Source organism: Corylus avellana, chromosome ca1 (assembly GCF_901000735.1).
Source record: "Corylus avellana chromosome ca1, CavTom2PMs-1.0".
In the NCBI taxonomy this organism is placed as follows: Eukaryota; Viridiplantae; Streptophyta; class Magnoliopsida; order Fagales; family Betulaceae; genus Corylus; species Corylus avellana.
In genome coordinates, this window is record NC_081541.1 from 42191446 (window position 1) to 42208191 (window position 16746).

General features: G+C 35.0%; 2 protein-coding genes across 2 annotated transcripts; one reads left to right on the top strand and one right to left on the bottom strand.

Annotated features, from left to right (window-relative positions):
- The first annotated feature begins 4774 nt into the window (after nt 1–4774).
- Nucleotides 4775–10828, top strand: LOC132185147 (uncharacterized). The gene is made up of 9 exons (XM_059598962.1): nt 4775–5463; nt 6497–6606; nt 6778–6846; nt 7155–7270; nt 7382–7436; nt 9343–9463; nt 9982–10029; nt 10259–10353; nt 10466–10828. Exons 1-9 carry the CDS (start codon nt 5379–5381, stop codon nt 10565–10567), a joined length of 801 nt encoding a protein of 266 aa, XP_059454945.1. The 5' UTR covers nt 4775–5378; the 3' UTR covers nt 10568–10828.
- A 1584-nt stretch (nt 10829–12412) lies between these two features.
- On the bottom strand, nt 12413–14644 carry LOC132167703 (nucleoside diphosphate kinase 1). The gene is made up of 4 exons (XM_059578715.1): nt 14495–14644; nt 14013–14061; nt 13161–13392; nt 12413–12825 (listed from the first exon to the last, which is right to left on the bottom strand). Exons 1-4 carry the CDS (start codon nt 14543–14545, stop codon nt 12711–12713), a joined length of 447 nt encoding a protein of 148 aa, XP_059434698.1. The 5' UTR covers nt 14546–14644; the 3' UTR covers nt 12413–12710.
- Between the last annotated feature and the right edge of the window lie 2102 nt (nt 14645–16746).

The window sequence follows — 16746 nt, forward strand, 5'->3', positions numbered from 1 at the left end:
GTAGTAATTTACGTGACACTTATTTCTATAAAATATGATCTGCCACACAACTTTATAAGAAATTGCGGTCAAATGTGTAATATTCCAAACATTTTCCATATTTCCTAAGTGACAATATTGAAGGTGATAATTGCCATAAAGAAAAGGCATTGAATAGAAATCAAATGTAATGTTCTTTAACATTATTGGTGGTAGTTCAATGTTCTTAATAAAATTTCAAAGTGGTTGGGCATGTATTAGAGTGACAATTCGACTCATAAAATAGGAATCTTCAATTCTACTAGTATTAGCCTCACCTTGAGTCTCATTGATACGGCCTAGGTCAGGCTATGACTCAATCAAACTTGAAGGAGTGCCTGCAATTCCCACCGCCTACCGCCTAAGCTTCTCCTGTGCAGAAAAATCGTGTTTCTCACGAGCTAAATAAGACATGTCACTTTTAAAGATTGTATGTATATATGTATCATTAATAGACTGTGAATAAAAACAGTCGTATAACAGTCTACTAAATAGCATTTCTCAGTCTTAAATTTGAAAAAGATGTCACAAGTTTATGTGGGGATGAATAATTAATTGTGTTGGGTTGTGTGCTGTACAAGTTCTGAAACTTTAATTTCAAGTGGACAAGGTAGGCAAAGTTGCAAGGTTTGTTTGTCGTGGAGGCATATTGACGACGATGTTTTTGTATACAAGCGATCTGGTGCCAGATTTATCCCACATCGGAGTGGCATGCTTAGTTGGAGTGCACATTATATACATGCACTTATGAAGCTTTTTCATCAAACAATGTCCAAAATCTATTTGCCATAATGCAAAATCATTGTGCTTTTTCCAATTTGGAAACCGGCAATGGCATGCTTTTAAATAGCTAGCTAGCTCTCTTTGAACAAACAAAAGCTGCCTCGGCACATCATTCCCAATGCTATGATGTTTTTTTAGTGTCTCTTCGGTGCCAAGATGTTTATTACTTCTGCGGTTTCTTTATCTTTCAACTCTCTTTTTTATTATTCATGGCGGTGGTTCAGTGGTCTCTAAGACAATTCTTATGTAATTAGACACGTACTAAGAAGCGACTTCAAAGCTTGAAATGTGAACTACTCCCTCTTGATTAGTGTTACTATCTTAGGAGCATCTGCGATTCTTCGTCTTCTAGGCCCCTCGATCAAAAGTAATTTTCAGATAGATGTTATTATGGTCACGCTTAGGTAAAGTAACTACAGTTGATCGCCCTTGTTACAGTTTTTAATTAAGAAAAAAAAAAAAAACTATATGTTTTTCAAACTAATTATTGGATCATTTATTTATCTATCGTTCATTTCTTTTTTAAATTTATTATTGGGTCATTATTTTATTTTTGCTTATATATATATATATATATATATATATATATATATATATATATATATATAAACTCCATGCAAGCCTTGTTTCATTGAAAGAAACTATAAAATTCAGTTTAAGTAGAGATATGAACCTTGAATTTAAGGCCCTTAATTTGGAGACTCTCCATGGCCTTGTAAGTTTCACCATCTAGTGCATGTCTTTTTTTGAGATTGGCATAAATCCATAACTTCTGAGTCATCCATTCTTAGCGACAGTGCATTTTGTTCAGAGATAGAATTTATTTACAGACGAGATGATTTTTCACATGTTAAAAGACAAGTATTAGGAGGGGACATAATGCACATGTTTGTGCAAGCTTCAATGAAAATGCTTAAACTTGGAATATATATGTGATACCCAACGTGCGTACACCAATATTATATGTAGAGGATAAATTCATCAACTAACGCTAGATGGTTATGGGTTGGAAATCAATGCAAGTAATTGCATTTGGTTGGAGAGGACCTTCATGTGCTTGGGATGGTCTACACATTCAATGACCTTGTGAACTCAATCCCACTCATTTTTCATTTTGGTGAATGAGTAAAATGATTGCCGTGACATGTTTTAAGTGATTTTTAAGTTAACTGTATACTAAAAAAAAAAAAGTTATATAAAATACGTCATGTCAGTCGATATGAAATGAGTGTGAATACTGAATAATAGCATTACTCTTTGGTGAATATTATGAAACTCACAAAGAGTAATGTTACGAGTAGAAGCATTCCTATAAGCTTAAACTTATGGGGATAACTGATGATTATCTCCTAAGATTTATGAAATTGTTTGCCTTTTCCACAATAGCCTTGTGAACTCAATCCCACTAATAGCATGAAAGAACATTTTTCATTTTGGTGAATGAGTAAAGTGATTACCGTGATGTATGTTAAGTGGTTTTTATGTTAATTGCATACCAAAAAAAAAAAAAAGCTACATAAAATACGCTACGCCAACCAATATGAAATGAATGTGAATACTAAATAGTAGCATTACTATTTGGTGAATACTATGAAACTCACAAAGAGTAATGTTACCATTAGAAGCATTCTAATAAGCTTAAGCTTATGGGGATAACTCATAATTTAACATGATATTATAGCAAATGTCTTGAGTTCGAACTCTTACTCTACCGTTTATACTTCAGTTCAGTTAAATATTCTGCGTGTTGGGGCACACGTGAAAATGGGTGTTAAAAGATATTAATTAAACCCATATATTCCTATAAAATTGAACTTTTTGAAACAAGTAATTTAAAAATCACCAATCGATTGTCAGTTTAAAGAAAAAAAAGTTGTACAACTCTAAATATTTCAAATCATTATGAGTTGGTGTGCCTCATAATAATGTCTTTTATCCAATATTGTTGGAATGAATAAATGGTGTCAACTAGTTATTTTAATAAACCATATTAATTTTCAAAGAAATCCTTTTATATATACACAATTATTTTAGAAAACTTTTGAACATCTGAATTTTCATATGCATACCACATTTGAAAAAAAGCAATGCACCCATTAAAGTATGAATACTTTCATTCTAGATTCACCTCAAAGTAAAGTGACCAAAACCTTTTTTTGTTGGAGACCCATGCGGTGGACCATAGCTCTAATTGATTTGGAGGCATTGATCCTCATAATAAAGGAGCAAAGCTCTAAATAATGTTATTGTAGGGTCTCTCTCACATAAATGAACCATATCCATCATGGTATGGTCCACATCTTGTGTAACAACATCCCATGTGACACTTTCTTTCTTTTTCAAAGGGTGTTTTTGTCTTTTTTCTTTTTCTTTTTCTTTTTTTTTTGGGTAAAATTACCCAAATTTGGAAATTAATATATATACAGCATGGTTGGATTGTTGTAACAAAAAATATATTTTTATTGTTTTCCACTAGTGGACTTTGAAAATTAGACGGGCTAAAACAAGAAATTTCCAAATATTTTGGAGGGACTAATGACTTTACGTCCTAGCCATATGACCATTTAGGATTATACATTAATTAGTAGACCAACCGAAAAGCTTGACTATGCTTATTAATGACGTTATTTTCTGTTATTAAGTCAAGCACATTAATAAATAACTTAAAACACAAAATAATTAATATTTTTATCTTTATGTTGTATTAGAATTTAAAAAAAAACAAAAAATTATAGCTTTTTTTTTTTTATATATAAAAAAAAAACAGAATTTTAATGTTAAGTTATTCATGGGCGGCTTAATAAAAATTGAGGCATAAGGTGCAAAAAAAAAAAAAAAAAAAAGTGGCTCTTTTTAAATTTTAAAATATTAATATAATAAATATTAAGAAATTAATTTAAAACAATTCTTCTAATTTTTTGAAATATAAAATTAATAATTAAATCTTCATGTGTCGAGTTTAATATGTTATTCTCAATAGATAATAGGACTAATATATTTTAGATTTTTTTTTTACATGTCCGCACAAGAGGGGGAAGGAGATTCGAACTAGTGACATCTGCTTTATTATGCGTAATTTCAGCCAATTGATCTACCTTTTGAGGACAAGTTCCACATTTTTATTTTTTATTTTTTACATGTCCGCACAAGAGGAGAGAGATAGATTTGAACTAGTGACCTCCGCTTCATTAGGCGTGGTCCCAGCCAATTGAGCTATCTCTTGGGAACAAGTTCTACACATTTGATCCATATTCTTCTACAAATATAATGATTGGAGTATATCATTAACTTATGTGGGGTCCACATAAGTTTACAAATTTAATAATTGATTTATAAGATGAGATAATCAAAATATAGAAAAAATATTGACCATTAACATTTCTCATTATTTTATCTTTATTATAAGATAAACAATTGTGAATAAGATTTAATTAGTTATGTATTGAAATCAACTACACGTGACCAGAACTTGTAATAACGGCCAATTAAAATCAACAATGCCTAAAAATAAGCATAACATATAAAATATAAAATTAGAAGTGATAAAAGAAAATAAAAGACAAAAATATATATATATATAATTTTCTAAACTCTCGTAGTCTCGTAGTCTTAGGTAGCGTGTCAAATAATCTTTTATCATTTTATTTTTCTTAGGCCTTCTAATTTAATATAAAATATTTTTTAAAAATAAATTAAGGGCCGGCACGGAATTTACTAAAACACCCTGGAATACGTTTTACCCATTGGTAAAGCGGTAACCACGCGCCACTAAACACCCTTTCCCGCTTTTCAACTTTTCAGTTCCAAGGCACCATCGCATGTTCTCTCACCCACTCCCACCATCATTTCACAATCCGTTACTCCCACTATTAAAATAAACCAAATTAAAATTAATTAAACATAATTACTGCATAAAAACTAATTAAAATTTTAAGATTCTAAAGCTTTTTGTAATCTCCGATAACCCCTCTCTCTCTCTCTCTCTGTGAAAAAGCCGTCCAAACAAAACGCCACCCAAAGAGAGAGAGAGAGAGAGAGAGGGAGAGAGAAAGCTAGAAACCAATATAACGTAACTGAATCTCATGGACTCCCACTCTCAGATCTTGAGCAAACTATAGCCATAGAGCCATATAGCCATAGCAATATCCATTTCTTTTTCCCAAAGATTTCCTCCATTTCCCTCGAGATTCTCCCTCGCTCTTCCAAGAATCTGCCAGCTCCATTCCGATCCCTTACTCGTCCATTTTGGTTGAGTTTTCGCCGGATTCGAACTCGGCTTTCTGGCTCTTCCTCGAAGCGGTAGAGTTTCGCGTTCTTGCTCTTCTGATTCCGCGATTTTCGGCGGGTATCGGACCGTTTCTTGTCCGTTCTCTCTCCGGCATTCTCTGTTTCGGGCTGTACGGAGCGAGTATCTAGCGGTTTTCGTCCGATTTCGGTGATTTTTGCTTGCAGGAGTCGTTGTGAGGGTTTTATTAGGATTTAATGGCTTGAAGTTCGGTTGTGGATTTTGGCGAGGGAGGGATTGGTTGGGAGGTTGGCAATGAAGGTAGTGATGGTGTAGTGGCTTTGAGGTAAATATGGACGATAGAGGAGGGTCATTTGTCGCTGTCCGGAGGATTTCGCAAGGTCTGGAGCGAGGCAACACCTGCCATTCAACTTCTGGTAAACTTTTCTTCTGTATCAATTCCTTTTTGTTTTCTTACTGTCTCCAACTTTCTCTCTCTAGATAGTTACTTTGCCCTGTTATTTAATGTTCTCTCTTTCTCTCTCTCTAGAATTCTCAATTCTTCTCCCTCTATATTTGAATTTTCTTTTTTCGTTTTTTTTTTTTTTTCGTTTTCTTGTTTTTGTTTTTGTATTTGAGGTTTAGATCTGTGACTTGGAAGCGAGTCATTAGGGCATAGCTCTGAATATATGCGAAGTTCTAAACTGACTTCATGTCTTCCGCTATTCTAGATTGCTGTGGTGGGTGATTTTTTTGAGATGGCTACGGGTTTTTATTATAATTCCTTATTTTATGTTTTTGGGTAAATTTAGTGTATGCGAACCTCAGGAGCGAGAATGGGATGATAAAACTGTTATATTGGATTGATTTTTCTAGAAAGCGATTGAACTAGATTTGTACGCTAGGGTCCTTCTTCTCATCATTCATTGTGTCCTATTGATGCCTCTAAAATCGCAACAATGTGTCTGTGGAAGACGGTAACTATACAACAAACTCATTGATCCATTACTGTTGATTTTTTTTTGACCGAGAGTAGATATGCTTCTGTGCATCTCCTACTGCCGGGGGTTCTAATCTGCGTTCTGCACGTGTTGTTTGTTCTTAGATTTTACATTATGATGCGCTTTTATTTTGCATTTATTTGGTAGTCACATTGATTTTTGTATTCCAATTTTTGTATCAATGAGAAGCCCAAGTACTGGAAGTGGTTCTTCAAATTTTTGTAGCTTTTGCTGGATATGACTTGTTAAGCGCATAATGCACGTTGTTCTGCTCCCTATTTAGCCTAGCTAATTGGTAGGCAATACTTTGTCGACACTGTTGAGACTGTCTAAAGTATTGCAGCTGAAAAAAAATGAAGAAGATATTATGTTAATTATGTTAAAATTGTAGCAACTCACATTCTAAAACTTTGCATCTGAACATTTAGAAGTTTGATTTTCATTAGTTGGCGGTTTTATTTTGTTACAGCTGAAGTTGTGGCAGGATCAGCAGCATGGCTTGGCCGAGGACTTTCTTGTGTGTGTGCACAGAGAAGAGAGAATGATGCTCGTCCCTCATTTGATTTAACGCCTGCCCAGGTAAAGTTCTTGTGATTTGATGATGGTTTCATCTTATGTCTCTATCATTAATGGAACATTTTAACCATTAAAGCTTGCTAACTTGTCTTCTCAAGCAGCCCTTGTGGTTTATAGTGATTAGCCTTAATTCCATGAGAGTCTACGTAATTTCTTTCACTTTGGTGCTTTCAGGAGGAATGCTTGCAGAGGCTACAGAGCCGTATAGATGTTGCCTATGATAGTTCAACTCCTGAGCATCAGGTACCCCTCTTGCTGAAGATTCCTTTGACTTTCTGGACGTACATTCAATTTTCAATTAAATTGATTGAATATACAGGAGCCAAATTTGCATGAGTTCCTACTTTTCTTTTCTTATCCTTATGTTAACAAATGGTGACATAAAATGTTAACAAATGGATCTTTCCCTTAGCCCAATTTGTTTTGTTTGTTTGTTTGTAAATTTACATCTGTACATTCATACAAATTTGTTAAATCCACATGGCTTATCTGTACATCAAAGTATTGAATTGTTAAGGCTCTAATAGTTATATGCCATCTCATTGTTTTAGGGAGCTTTAAGGGCTTTATGGAATACTGCTTTTCCTGAAGAGGAACTACGTGGTTTAATATCTGACCAGTGGAAAGATATGGGTTGGCAAGGGAAAGATCCATCAACAGATTTTAGGTAAATAGCGTTTCATTTATCATCTCCATAGCACATTTGTTGCTAACTCTTGCTTTCATTTGTTAACATTTTATGTCACCAATTAGTGCAATTTGGACTTTTATCTGGCAGAGGTGGTGGTTTCATATCATTGGAGAATTTGTTGTACTTCGCCAAGAATTTTCCGGTATAGCCTGTTTCTTATCTTGTTCCCAGTTTCCCCTGTTTCTCATCTTGTTTTCTTATCTTGTTCTCTATCGCCCCCTTTTCCCCCTTCCATACCTATTTCCAAATGCTGACAAATAGATGTTTGGATGTAAGAGAATGCTTTTACTAGCAAGTTCTTAAAACGTCTGGTCATATGAAATGGGGGAGGCAGTTTGAAGTTTGTGAGTGATGAGCTTCTTTAAATTGGAATGAATGGAAGAACTAATTGCTGTCTATTTGTTTTTTTTTTTAATCATTTTATAACATTTTCTCTAGAAATAAGGTACTAGTGGTTAGATGCTTTTTTCTTTCTTGGTGCCTACAGCTTTATTTGATGGTTGTAATCGCCTTTAATAGTAAGAACAATGTTTTCCCTGTTTGAATGAACGTTATGCATTTAAAAAGTTAATTTGTTGGAAAGTGATTTATGAGGTGGGAATATATTGGTGAACTAAAACTGGAACTTTCTTATTGGTTAATTTCTATCAGGAGTCCTTTCTGACCGACTCTACAACGGACCTTTCTTTTTAGTCATAATTTGAAGTTCAATGCATTGCAGGTGTTTAGTTTTTCTTGAACTAGTACTTGCAATGTTTCATCTGACACGACTTTTTATGTATCTTATCAAGATAGAGGGGTCCTTTGAGATCTGGACTTGTTTTTTAAACCTCTTGAAATTCTTTTTCTTCTTTTCCTTATCCTTATCAACATGTATATGTATTATTTATTTATTTATTTTTTAAAGATAAATAGCTATTCTAAGTATATAGATTCCACTTGAAGATGAAAGCTGCAACCTTCGAGTTTGGAAATTGCCAAAGTCTTTTTCACATTTGAACAGAACTTGTTTAGTGGGACACTCTCTCACTCTCTAAATACATATCCAAAGATGAAGTTTGAAAGCTGTTGATGCATAAATCATAAATCTGGAAGTTTCTCGAGTCTATGTATGGTTAAAACAGAACCTTGATATGTTAGTGGGATCTCTCTCTCTCTCAGCACCCTCCAAACTCTTCCCTTTAACAGTGATCCTGTGAAGTTTTTTGTTACCTCCTTGAGTTCCATATATTTGAAAGTAGTTCTGCTTGATACAAGTCACCAGAACAAATGATAGCAGCTTTTCTCTTAGATGTGCCTCGAGTATCCTGCCGCCACAGAATCCTGATAGAAAGGTTCTACTGGGTAAACTGGATAAAACATTATGTATAAGGAATGCAAGTTACTTACTGTTGTATTTGGCTTGAGAGGTTGAGTGAAGATGGATGCACATTACTCTTGTTGTTAAGTAGCTTACCTCACATATCTTATTATACAGGTTACAACTACGAATGACCGGTAGTATGGACTAGTCCATAATCTTTGGGTCATTGTGGTTATTGAAGTTTTTTTTTTTTCTTTTTTTTTTTTGTGTTGTGGGGGCCTTCTACCAAGTTGCTTTTCAGGTCTAAACCTGGTGTTTGTCTGAATTACTCTGCAATGATAATTTTTTCTACCTTTTACTCGCCAGCATCCCTTGTATATTTTTTAATGTTGACATCAGGACGTGGGCTGTTGATTCTGATAAGCTCGTTGGGCATTGGGCAATAACTAGTAAGATATAAATTATTTCAACATACATGTGTTACAGATATGAGACACTTCTGTGTGTAACGTTGCATGACATGGTAAGTGCATATATTACCAGATGTATAATACCTACGTGTCTGTGTGACCAACTTGTTTTATTTAAAGTTTGAGGCACTGTGCAAATTTATTTTTTACATTTCTTCAAAGGAAAATTTTCAGCGAGTTTAAATATGGCCATATTAGATGCAACTTTTGTTTTGTTTTGTTTTTTTTTTTTTTTTTTTTTCTAATCCGAGAACTTATGAAACCTTTTAATGCAGAAATCCTTCCAGGATCTTCTCCGAAAGCAGGAAGGCGATCGGTCAGTGTGGGAATACCCTTTTGCTGTAGCTGGTGTGAATATCACGTTCATGCTTATTCAAATGCTTGATCTGGAAGCAGGTTAATAACTTTTCTTCTTAGATTTGTGTTCAGATTGTTAGGAGGACTATCTGCCTTTTTTAAAAGGAATTACAATTTTCAGAGGGCAGTGCACCATGCCCTGTGGAAATTTTCATTCTTTGATTAGTGACTACTTGTTAGTCCCTTATTCTTTCATTGCACTTTGGCGTGTGCATCGTGGAGTGTATTAAGTCTACTTAAAATGAATCCGCCCTTTTTTCTTTTTTCCTCCCTTTTTTGTGTTTGTGTGTAGAGGGAATTGCATTCTGTTTATTTTCTTGTCATTTCTGGTACAAAGTAGTGGATTTTATATATGAGAAAGATCTCTGGCACATCCAAGGTACGCTTAAGATGTGTGTTATCTAAAGTTATGAAATACTCGTGTCCTATACAGTATGCTGGTAAACGAAATTGCCAGACTTGAGAGTCAACCTTTAATGGTCTTTTGTGTCTTTCAAGTCAATTTGAATAGGAATTTGATGCTTTTCATCACTTAACTGCGTGCTTCAACTGTTCAGTGAAACCAAGAACACTGGTGGGAGCTACATTTTTGAAGTTTCTGGCAGGTAATGTTGGACCGGTTTTTAGTTCACAACAACTGCAGTGTTTCACATTTTTCTCCGGGCTCATTATGCTTTTCTACATGCGCTGTGTATAGAATTTGTCGGGTTACCACATTTAAAAAATTCTTGCTGTGTGAATGTTCAATACGATAATCTAATTCATTCATTGAATTTAACCTCTGTTTGCAGTGAAATATATATCCTAAAACATCGTAATGCCTTTTTCTGACAGAAAATGATTCAGCATTTGATCTTCTATATTGCATCACCTTCAAGCTAATGGATCATGAATGGCTTTCTATGCGTGCATCATACATGGATTTCAATGTATGTATTCTCTGCCAGAAAGTTCTTTGTAGAGATATTAAACTTACTGATTTTAGTTTGCTTGTAACTTTTCTTGATAAATTGTGTCTCTCTTATGTTATGTTCCTCACAGACCGTGATGAAATCGACGCGGCGGCAGCTGGAAAAAGAGCTTTTGCTTGAAGACATAACATGGTTGGAGGACCTGCCCTCATACAGCCTTCTTACACGATAGTAGATCAGTTTGCTAGAGTTTTAACAAGCCAATTATGTAACAGCAAGATTCATGCACTTGTTTTTAGCTTTAGATAGTATTTGTATATGATGTGGTGTTCCTCATTTTGACACTGCTTGCTCCCAAGACAGACAGCGTGTTGCGATTTGATTTCTCAAAAAGAGGGTTTCTTGAGTTTGTAAGGCTGAGACGATGTGCAAAGAATAATTTCAATCAGCAGGTTTAAACCCTGCAGTTAACCTTTTACAAAGGTGAAGACCATATCTCTCTTATTATTGCAAATTTAAGATAGAGTAATGTTATTTAGTAGACTGTCATATAACTTGATGATGTGACAGTAAAAATTAGCCATTAGATTAGCACTTAAAAAAAGAAAAACTTTGGGTTAATTTATATGGTATAATAGTTCATTAAATATCATATTACTCTTTAAGGCTCCGTTTATTTTGACGTAAAATGGTTTTCAGAAAATGATTTATGTATTTTATGGTGTTTACTTCAACGTAAAATAGTGGTCAACGAAAAATATTTTCTTTTTGACCAAAAATTATTCTTTAATTTTAAAAAAATGGTTTACAATTTTGAAAACCGTAAACCATTTTTCGACTATGAGTATCTCATTTTTAAATCGATGGACCTTGCCAAGACCTGCCTAGAACCTTGTTGGGACCTGTCCGGGACCTAACTGGGACCCACCTGAGACTCTCTCGGGACCCACTCGGGACTTGACTGGGACCCGTCCGGGACTTGCCCGCTACCTAATCGGGACTTGCCAGGGACCCGCCCAGGACCTGACCGGGACCCAGTGAGGTCTCGAGCAAGTCCTGGGCGGGTCCTGGTCAAGTCCCGGTGGGTCCCAGGCGGGTTCCGATCAAGTCTCGACAGGTTCCCGGGCGGGTCCCGATCAAGTCTCAGCAGGGTCCGGGTCAAGTCCCGGGCAGATCCCAAGCAAGTCCCGTCAAGTCCTGGGCGGGTCCCGGGCAGGTCCCTGGTAGGTCCTGCCAGGGTCCCAGGCAGGTCCCACCGGGGTCTTGGGCAGGTCTCGGGCAGTCAGGTCCAGGGCGGGTCCCAGGCAAGTCTCGGGCGGGTCCCGGTCAAGTCCCAAGTAGGTCTCAGCGAGGTCCCGGACAAGTCCGGTTAAGTTCCGGGCGGGGTCCCGGGTAGGTCCCTGCAGAGTCTTGAACAAGTCCCGTGCAGGTCCTGGCAGGGACCTTATTGGAAAAAATATATATAAAAAAAGATATTAAAAAAAATTATTTTTCGTGTGCAAAGTAAACGCCGTAAAATATTTTCGACAGAAAACATTTTTAGGAAAAATAACTTTCCTAAAAATATTTTACGAAGAAAATCATTTTATGTCGAAGTAAACGGAGCCTAAGATATACGTATAATGTTGGCTTTTGGTTTGGGTTTAAAGTAACTTTATAGAAGTTTTGTCTGGATAAGTGCATATCTAAACTCTCAAGTATAGAGTTTGGTGTTTTCTCTTTGATAATTACTTACAGTTTCTCATTGAGATCGTGTTTTCAAATTCATCAACTGTCCTATCAAAAATAAAAAATAAAAATTCATCAACTGCCATTTCCCTTATAGTGTCCGTAAGTCTTTTTTATGGTGACTTCAGGACCTCTGGTTTCTTTTTGTTATTTCTCAGTCTAAATTACTAGTTATTGGCATTTTCTGTCTAAATTACTGGTTATTGGAAATCCGAGTAAGCACTTCCCCAACACACCACCCTGTAAATCATGAATGATATCGGCCTCCGCCACTCTTCACCTAGACAGTCAATTCATGCAATTGGTTCATATCCCACAAACATAAAAAGCTTTCCTTTCAGGCAAAGGGTTGATAGTTGACACTGAAGTTTATTCATAAGAAAGGGCTTTTCTTGCAATACCAAGAACAGCAAAACCCTAGATATCCACTAGATCAAGTAAAAAATTATTCTTGGTTTAGAGTCGGACTCGTGAAAACCAACGTTTAAATAACTAAAACAGCTTAACCTTAATAGGCATCATAACATTAAATGATAAGCAAATCCAAGGAAACAAGCTAAGCCAAAACTTCATAACTAGCTTATCAAATAGTAGTGATAACAACAGAAGAGCGAGGATGATGGGCTTCAAACAGCTCAATCAAGCATTTACTCATAGATCCACGAGTGGAGGCTGCTCTCCCAGTTAACGGGAGCTTCGGGGAACCACAGTGCAATTTCCTTCCTTGCACTCTCAACTGAATCGCTTCCGTGAATGACATTCCTGCAAAAAGTTAATCTCATGTGTCACTAATCCAAGTTAAAATAAAATTAATCATTTTTCAGGTTCCATTTCTTCATAACATTTCAGTTTCACAAGTCCAAACAATTCCTCAAGAAGACTTTCAAAAGACGAAGAAAACTAAGCATTTTTTACATGATATGAGCTAACAAGTAACAACCCATGTTGCGAAAACCTTCTAAACCCAGAAAAACAACACAAAGCCATTTATGGCTACATGATATGACTATAACACCAAGATTGCCCAATACTACAAGCAAAGGACACAAACCCTGGTATCATACAAAGTCCATCAGTAAAAGGAAAAATGAAGTTACCTGCCAATTTCAACTGCAAAATCACCACGAATGGTTCCAGGGGCAGAGTCCGAGGGGTTTGTGGCTCCAATAATCTTTCGGCCAGTTGTCACAACATTCTTACCCTCCCAAATCGTAGCAACAACAGGACCAGATATAATGTAGTCAACCAACCCATTGAAAAAGGGCTTTGCAGACAGGTCAGCATAGTGCCTCTCAGCAAAAGAACGGTCCACAGATATGAGCTTCAAACCTAAACACAAGTCACACATACTCAATACAGACCAAGAAAGGTTTCTATTTACCAGCTAGTTTTAAGTCATACTCAGAGTAGGCCATAATGTTTTCAATGAAATTCAGACTAGTTAAGCAGTTATGAAATTTAGAAGAATAAGCCATCTAAATATTCTTTAATCTAATCACAATGGAGAGATTATACTAGATTATACTAGTTTAGATTATACTTATCAAAAAAAGATTATACTAGTTTACATTTTTTTTTTGATAAGTAATAACGAGTCTTATTAAAAGAGTAAAGCGCCCTAAGTACACAGGGAGTATACAAAAGGATCACCTAACTTGAATATAATTTTTTTTTTTTTTTAATGTTTTAGTTTCCCCTTTACTTAAAAGAAGAGAGAATTTGGAAATTCCAATGAAAATTCATCTAGAAACATGAGTATTTATTATTGAACTTTATAGGAGTAGGCCGTACAAGATGAAACTTGCATTTCAGACTAAAATTGGGGGTATAAAATTTCCTTAAACAAATCATCTATTGGAAACCATTACAGATAAAGTTGAGCACATGTTGCAGCCAACTCATAACTATCGCAGCTCATGTTATAGGATCAACTGTTAAAAAGATATTACCTTTCAAATAGAAGCCCTTCTTCTCAAACCTGCTAATGATCTCACCAACCTGAAACATAGATTAAATGCTTCAATAAAACTGACCCCTATTGCCGTCACCAGCAATTGCACACTGAAAATGAAATACAAGTATTCAAATAACAATTTACAATCTTGGTTTCGAGCAGATAAAAGTTGCCAGCTCAACTAAGCAAAACTAGTTGTATGACGGACTAATCTGATTAGATTTTCAGTTATTTTCCTCCCGTTTCTCATAAACCAAACACTTAGATCTACAAACACCACCTCACATAACAAACGAAATCCCACAAACCCAATTCAGTTTCAATCGAAAACCTGCAAGTTCTGGTTTCAGAAAAAAAAAAAAAAAAAACCACAACTTTCCTTTCCTTTCCTACACTTTCGCTTCAGCCAAACACAAAATCCATACAGATAGTAAAAAGAAATTGAACTTTCAAATAAAAAAGAAAAAACCCACGTACCAAGCCCCTCTGGACACCATCGGGCTTGATCATGATGAAGGTCTGCTCCATCGTTCTCGCTGTGAAGTATTTTCCTGTTAAAACTCTTGAAAATAAGGGAGAGAGTGACGATATGATTGAAAGAAGGAGAGAAGGGGTACTATATATATGGCTGAAAACAAAACCCTAGCCCTAAGTGCAAGAGAATATTCGCTTAAGACCCGTTTGGTTTTTTTTTTTTTTTAATCATGAGTTCAATCTTAAAATTTTTTATCTTCATTAACTTTATTCGGATTGAGATCCTTTTGGTGTTGGATGGGGTCCAATGCCATTTTTTTCAACCGTTCATTTGACAGCAAAATAACACCAACGGCCCCGATTATGACAGCAAAATTAAAACAAAAACATACCACTGAAAAAGACAAAGGGTCGAACCATATCATTTGTCCGAAATGAGGTATTCCCAAGAGGTAACTTAATCGGCTGGAACTACGCCTAATAAAGCGGAAGTCACTAGTTCGACTTCTCATCCCCCTCTTATACGGACATGTAAAAATAAAAAAATAAAAAAAAAACTTATGTAGAGAGGTTGCACAAAAGGTGAGTTTTGTGTCATCAATCAAAATGTGACACTTAAGCCAATCTTACTAAACTTAAGTTTTTTTTAAAAAAAAAACACAACTACACCAGATTATATCACATACGAGAAAAAAACAAAACTTAAAAAATTAAATAAAATTGAAGGGGTGGCTGCGAAGTCGAACCATTCTCTTAGTTAAAAGGTGATTCTGTGATCACCCTCAAATGGTAGTTCAAGAGTGACGCGATCATTCCGTATGAGAATTATGGATGACGTGACCATCGTAATGAGAATCGGGAGTGGTTGTAACCATCACCGATTGATTGAAACGTTGGGGTAGCCCCAATTGTCTTAAAATTGTCATATTGGGTGGCTGAACCAACTCATTGGCCAAAAGGGTGGCTTAATCACTCAAGAACCATTCAAAGTAGTAACAACCTTAATGGACTCTAAAGGCCAGTATTTTTTTTTAAAAAAAAAAAAAAAAAAAATTCACTCTTTTTGGGGCATTATAGCATTATAATTTTAAATGGCCAGCCAAAAAAAATGTAATTGCATCCATGGAATAACTCATATGTCAATTCACTTTGTTCTATCAGTTTTTTTTTATTTTTTATTTTTTAGCCAACTTTATTCTCTCGGTGATAGAACACATGGCCTTGTTATAATTATTTTTCGGATAGCAGCTATCTTTTCTTCAGAAAAAAAAAAAGAAAGAAAGTATTTTTCGGATAAGTAAAAGAAAAAAAAAAAAGAATTAAACATCAAAGAATATTTATTAAAAAAATATTATTTTCTGAACAAATCTTTTTTTTTTTTTTTTTTTCTTTTGAAGGATGAGTACTGATTTATTTTATTTTATTTTTATTTTATGGTGAGAAAGAATATTCAAGGTTTTCAACTTGATTATTTTAGCCTTATTATTCAGATATTCTATTTCTCTCACAAAGTTGGATGCTTTCTAATAAGTTATTTTGATAATCTAAAAGACGAACTAAAGTAGGGATAACCTATTTAATTAGTGGTAGTCCAAATGGTAACCGCATCCTCCTTAAAAACATAATATTCTAATTTAAAGTAAAGCAGATAAGAATGGCATTACATACTTTTCTTTTACTTTTTGTTTTATAACGGCATAACATACTTATTTGTTCAAATAAATAAGTAAAAAAAAAAAAAACTTATTTATTTGTTCAAGGTTTACTTCTATGGTTTCTTTTTCCTATGTTTTAAACCAACATTTTCTTTTGTTTATTCAATCATTCGAGTTTGGGTCTGATACGTATCCATATACCTTACTAGGACAAGGAATTTTACAAAAATATATATATATATATATATATTTATTATTCAATATAAACGTTAATAAACAAATGGAAAAAGCAAATCAACTAGCACAAAGGAGAGACGGTCCCCTGGTTAGTCAAATATTGAACGCTCTCACAAGAGGCCTTAATACTTTCGTCTTCTTGGCGGGCAAGATTAACGTCTTCCAACCAAATTTCACGACATGGAAAACTCTTGCTGCACTTGAAGTTTATGGCTTCCTCTGATGCGCTGACACCTGTGATGTTTTTGTAAACAATATTGCTTACTTTGACTGCTGAAGCCTGTCATTAGATTAAGTGATTGTTAGTAACAATGATGAGTTTTGGGATACAAGTGTTGTTTAGAGTATTATAACTCAGTTTTG